At 43.7% G+C, this 6415-nt stretch overlaps 1 protein-coding gene across 1 annotated transcript; it reads right to left on the bottom strand.

Moving 5' to 3' along the window:
* Positions 1-1920: 1920 nt before the first annotated feature.
* Positions 1921-3806, bottom strand: LOC147729439 (GTPase IMAP family member 7-like). The gene has a single exon (XM_086959051.1). It carries the CDS (start codon positions 3804-3806, stop codon positions 2673-2675), a length of 1134 nt encoding a protein of 377 aa, XP_086815177.1. The 3' UTR covers positions 1921-2672.
* Positions 3807-6415: the final 2609 nt, after the last annotated feature.

Genomic DNA, 6415 nt, shown 5'->3' with positions numbered 1-6415 from the left:
GGCCAGCAGTGGGTCGGGAAAAAGAGAAGCCAATCAGGAACCAGGAGGAACGCAGGCGCGGAGGCCAGTGAAGAGGGGGGTTAAGGGAGTTTGGAAGTGGAACAGAGTCGGAGGACGCCAAATCCCTGCCAGGGGCCGCCACATAAATATGTATCAATACTCCGAGGATTATTATATTAAGGATATATACAGAGCTGCCAAGATTTCAGATTGCTATCTGTGACACTTTCATAATTCCAGTGAAATCATGAGTAACATTTCAATGACTAAGAGTGACACTTTATCGCAAGCAAAATCAAGCAAGGAAGACTAGGAAAACATATAAATAACAATAATTGCACCCATTTCAGCAACAAAACTCTCTAAGAAGATGTTCAAACTATTGGAAATAAACAGCAACTGAAGCACCTAGTGCCCTTCTAAGCTGACCATACTGTTAAACAAACCAAGGATTCAGATCTGCACCGCTCATTGACAGTGCGCGCCACACGACTGCAAACAAAAGAAGGTCTCACTAAATTTCAGCAAAGGGAGATATTGTAGTAGGGTCAGATTATACGTTGTAAAACCAGCTCAATGCGCCACCCTTCCATCCAGTCCCAAGACTCCTTTAGTTATATCGTGGTTGAATAACTGCCAGTTGTTACAACGTTTTCAACAAAATTTGTGATTTAACACTTCCAATCTTTACTTTTCTCTGTTCCTCACTTCCTGTGCAATTATATGAAACATTTCAATAGCATTCAGCTGCCTCTGCTCCAACTTGCTCAAACAGATTACACGTTATTAAATGATGCAGTTTTAAGACAAAATCTTCACTCCTCATGCGCTTATTTCAATAACGATGTCTTACAGATCCTGCGCTGGTAACATTAATGATGATTTATAATTGCAGTCTTTTCATACAGTGTTTCTCTCCTTTATTTTAAGAATTAGTTAAATGCGACTGCACAGATTTTGAAATGTCTTAACTGCATAAAAATTATTCTATTTACTTTCCATCCTTCTTCCCTTTCAAAGAATGCAGATAGAATACTCATAAAAAATTAATGCCTCTTACCAGCACATGTTTCCTTTAAAATAGACTTCCTTTCATTTTCCTTTTTAAATATATCCATGAATTTCTTTCTGTTCTTTTCCAATTTTTGAACAAGTAATAACTTTCAACGAGTTGGGCTCTTTTCCCTCAGTCCAGGATAACTATCTTCCTTGATAAAATATCTCCATCCAACTGTCTGGCCAGAATAAAACGTCGCCAAATTTGTTGTGATAAATAAAAGATGTAATCCAGGTATATTCTTCAAGTAGGTTTATTCTTCCAAGAAAGAGCTGAACTCTTCATGCCAGACACAGCTGGACCAACTGCTCACTGAAGCCACAGGCCTGACATCATAGAGCCATCTAAAGCATCATAGGGATGCAACATTCTGATCAGAGAGACATGTAAATCAAGACAAATAGGTAAATCATCTAGCATATAAATATAACAATAGCATATTTTACTTCGCGATTTCTCCGTTCTTTTTTAACAGCCTTTGAGTCTGGACCTTCGCTGTATAATCCGGGAAGAAGGTGACCCCCTTGTTATCAATCTTAAGTGGAGGTGTAGCTCTGGCCATCTGCAGAATTATGTCTCGGTCTCTGAAATTGAAGACTCGGGCAATGAGAGGACGCGGAGGGGCCCCCTCCTCAGAGCAACCTCCTGGGATCCGATGGGCTCTTTCAATGGAGAAGTGTCCAGAAAGTCTTTTAGGTGGTTGATGTTTTGTGATAAGATCTTCAACATAGTGGTCTGCAATACAACAATGCTCAAGTGAATCTTTCTGTGAATCACATTCCTGGTTCTTTAAGCTGAATTCAGTGATTTCCTGAAGAAATTTAGTGAGAATGTTGTTGGGTAAAATAATCAAGAACTTTAGATATTCATGGCAACAATATCTTAAATTCAGTTAGGAATTAAAAACTATAACTACATCCAGTTTTTGTTGAACTCACTGAATCAACCATTTCAAATCAGACCTGGAGCAGATGGAGCAAATGAAGCGTCATATGCCTACATCCCACACTAAAGTGACTCCTACTGAATACAAGGGGACGGTGACCTGATGGGAAAGAAGAGTACATTTAGGAAATGCTAAAATGTAAGTATTAAATTACAAGCAGAATGGATTCATTTGTAATAGTTATTCAGATATACAAAGGGGCCTCTCTTCAGAAAACATGCAATCCTTACATTAGTATGGATTCAGGACCACTTTTGCTGCAACTCTGTCCTCCATTTCTTCCCTCCCACAACTTTGTTCATATCTTCCTTTGTGTGCTGTTCCATACACTACCTGCTTTCTAATTCCATTATTCCCGTCTTTCCTCTCTGTTTCATCTGTTTCATTTAGTTACTTCCTCCCCACTTTTTCTTCCTTCCATTTCGTTTCACATTTTATTTATTAGAACATGTTGATGTGAAAGAGGAAGCATCCATACCAGATCTTGAAGCCATCACATGAAAGACACTTTCATACAATGAATGGGAATATGAATCCTTTTGCTTTTTAAATGATTTTCATGTAAATATTGTATGGCTCCTGCAATCCCACACAACCCAGACGTAGAGGGATTCCCAGGCAGGAAATCCTAATAGGTTACCCCCAAATGTAACAAATGTTTTGTTTTATTTACATGTCCAACAGACCCTTGAACATTTTAACTGTAGCCCCTACTGCATCTCCCATGGCACCTCCCACTGTTCCCCCTACCGCTCCTCCCAAAGCCCCTCCAACAAGTATTCCCACTGGCCCCCCCACAAACATTCCCAAAGGCCCACCTACTACCTTCCCCATAGCCGCGCCTATTACCATCCCCAAAGGTCCCCCGACTTCCATTTTTCCGCGCATAGATTGTAAGAACTCTTCTTCTGCCTCATCGCGGATCCCCCTCTGCCTCATCCTATTGTGTTTCTCAATCTCCTCTAACTTGACTTTCATTTCCAAGGCAAGTTCCTCCAGGCGCTTATTTTTATCTAGGCTCTCCGGCTCCTTCTTGAGGCTCTCAAACAGTTTATCATGCTGGCGCTTCACCTCTGCCTCTTCTCTCTGGTGCTGCTCCTCATACTTTTTACTAATGTCCTCTACTCTCTTCTGAAGCTCTTTTTCTGCCTCCTCCCACATGGTGTTTGAGTAGCAGCTTCCCTCGCTCTCCACCACCATCTTGTCAATCATGGTCACCAGCTTTGAAAGCTGCCAGTCATTCCTCTCTCCTGTGGCGCTAGTGTCAAATGTGCAGAAACGATTGCCACATTTTGCAATCATCTCCTTCATCTTCCCCTTGGACTCTTGTATTATTCCATGCAATTCATCCTTCTTTAAGCCATATTCTCTAGCAAAGATGACAATTGTGTACTTTCCTGTCTCCTCTCCAAACAGATCTTGGACAATTCTCACTGCCTCCTCCTGCACTTTGGTGAAATGCCCAACTGAGAGCAGCAAGAGTATAGCATGAGGCCCAGGGGAGGACATGACAACACACTGGCCAATTTCTTCAGCTAACTCCTCACGAGACCGGGTACCCCCAAGTAGACCTGGAGCATCAACCAGAGTTAATTTCCTCCCACCACGAATGCATGTCTTCTTTTCACACACTGTAGCCGTGGACCGGGAGACCGCTGCAGACTCCTGGACCTCCCCCTCGCTGCTGATACATTCCATCACACGTTTGCCAACACCTGTTTCACCAATCAGAACAATCCTCAATTCTTCATGTTGAGAATCTGCAATGGAGACATTGAGAGATTGAAAGATTTCTTTCTTCATGGATGGGAGGAGCAAAGACACAATACATCTACATTATATTCAGTCAGTACTTAAAAACTGTATTTGAAAGGTAAGTCACATTGCTGTGATAAGAAACTTGAAATCTTGCCTGTCTCCTGCTAATACACTAGCCCTGAATGCCTCAACTATCACAACCAAATACGGATGTCATCCTAGATTAGTGCTAGGATTTCAGTAATGCTAGCTTGCTAATTGTCATGGCTCCAGGAGGCCCAGAAGCCATAGGGCTGAGGGTAAACCTTTAGACATTTCCCAACAACCTTAACTTGCTTTCAAAACTTTGCAAGAAGCAGAATGTTGAGAGCACAGTGAGGCTAGTATTGTGCATATGAATTATATCTTCTCTCTAACCCCTTCCATGCGGCCGCGATTCTGCACCTGTGCGACAGAATCGCGAGTGGGCGGGTTCATGGCGGCCCCCAGCCATCATCATCACACAAGCACTGTAGTGCATGACGGCTGGGGGCCGTCATCAGCATGGAAGGGGTTAAGGCATTCAGTGCTTCCTCTGAGGAAGGATCCTGACAACTGCACATTTGGTAAGTTTCTGCTGAGAGTGACAAGTGTTTGTGTTATTCTGCCATGTGATTATGCTTCATTGACTGGTATTGACGGAAAACACATACACCTACATATATTGGCAGTCGACAGGAGTTAGTTATAGTTAGGACTTGATTTCTATTAAAAAGCTGCTTCTCAGTTACCTATATCTTTGTGGGCTGTAGACAAATCTTCGCAAAATTTCCCCCAAAAATTAGACACTCACTTCAGCTTGTGTCTGGAAAGTTTTAGGGTGGCCCGTCAAACGTGCGCCCAGAAAAAGGAGGGGTCCCAAAACACGTTTCCCCAAGTTAACTTTCATAACCACTCACATACTGATACAGAGTCTCACACCTACTGATATACCCATACAGATACTGCTAAAGCCACTAAGAAATGTATAGAAACACTTATGCATCTAAAATGGTACACATTTAGCTTCTGTTATATCCACTGTGATGTACATTCATAACCCTGTACTAAAAGGTATTCAGACAAAATATCGATTTGTAAATGTCGGCATACACAAATATTGAGTTGTACATATTGTGACATAGAACTATTGACGATTTAGAAAAGGGGGTGGTGATGAACAGAGTGTCTGAGTTAAACAGACCACTCTTACCCAGTCCAAAGATCAGGGCTTGATCCATCACCGTTATTTATCTCACTGCCCCATCCCAGCTCAGAACCTGGCTATATGCAAATCAGTCTGTCCCTGGCCCAGTGCATCATGGGAACAGGGCAGACTAAACTACCAAGCCAATTCTTCACCAGAAAGGAGACAAGCTACCGGGGACCGGTTTCTGGCATTTCAGCCTTCTTCGGCCCGGCTTGCTTGAATCCTGATGGAGCAGTGAGAAAGGGACTCATGTCTGAGTATACCCTGCCACACCTATAGTGGCCAAAAACGATTTAGAAAAGGGGGTGGTGATGAACAGAGTGTCTGAGTTAAACAGACCACTCTTACCCAGTCCAAAGATCAGGGCTTGATCCATCACCGTTATTTATCTCACTGCCCCATCCCAGCTCAGAACCTGGCTATATGCAAATCAGTCTGTCCCTGGCCCAGTGCATCATGGGAACAGGGCAGACTAAACTACCAAGCCAATTCTTCACCAGAAAGGAGACAAGCTACCGGGGACCGGTTTCTGGCATTTCAGCCTTCTTCGGCCCGGCTTGCTTGAATCCTGATGGAGCAGTGAGAAAGGGACTCATGTCTGAGTATACCCTGCCACACCTATAGTGGCCAAAAACGATTTAGAAAAGGGGGTGGTGATGAACAGAGTGTCTGAGTTAAACAGACCACTCTTACCCAGTCCAAAGATCAGGGCTTGATCCATCACCGTTATTTATCTCACTGCCCCATCCCAGCTCAGAACCTGGCTATATGCAAATCAGTCTGTCCCTGGCCCAGTGCATCATGGGAACAGGGCAGACTAAACTACCAAGCCAATTCTTCACCAGAAAGGAGACAAGCTACCGGGGACCGGTTTCTGGCATTTCAGCCTTCTTCGGCCCGGCTTGCTTGAATCCTGATGGAGCAGTGAGAAAGGGACTCATGTCTGAGTATACCCTGCCACACCTATAGTGGCCAAAAACGATTTAGAAAAGGGGGTGGTGATGAACAGAGTGTCTGAGTTAAACAGACCACTCTTACCCAGTCCAAAGATCAGGGCTTGATCCATCACCGTTATTTATCTCACTGCCCCATCCCAGCTCAGAACCTGGCTATATGCAAATCAGTCTGTCCCTGGCCCAGTGCATCATGGGAACAGGGCAGACTAAACTACCAAGCCAATTCTTCACCAGAAAGGAGACAAGCTACCGGGGACCGGTTTCTGGCATTTCAGCCTTCTTCGGCCCGGCTTGCTTGAATCCTGATGGAGCAGTGAGAAAGGGACTCATGTCTGAGTATACCCTGCCACACCTATAGTGGCCAAAAACGATTTAGAAAAGGGGGTGGTGATGAACAGAGTGTCTGAGTTAAACAGACCACTCTTACCCAGTCCAAAGATCAGGGCTTGATCCATCACCGTTATTTATCT

This window comes from Lissotriton vulgaris, chromosome 2_1, assembly GCF_964263255.1.
Source record: "Lissotriton vulgaris chromosome 2_1, aLisVul1.2, whole genome shotgun sequence".
Classification (NCBI taxonomy): domain Eukaryota; kingdom Metazoa; phylum Chordata; class Amphibia; order Caudata; family Salamandridae; genus Lissotriton; species Lissotriton vulgaris.
This window is presented reverse-complemented; position numbering and strand designations above follow the sequence as displayed.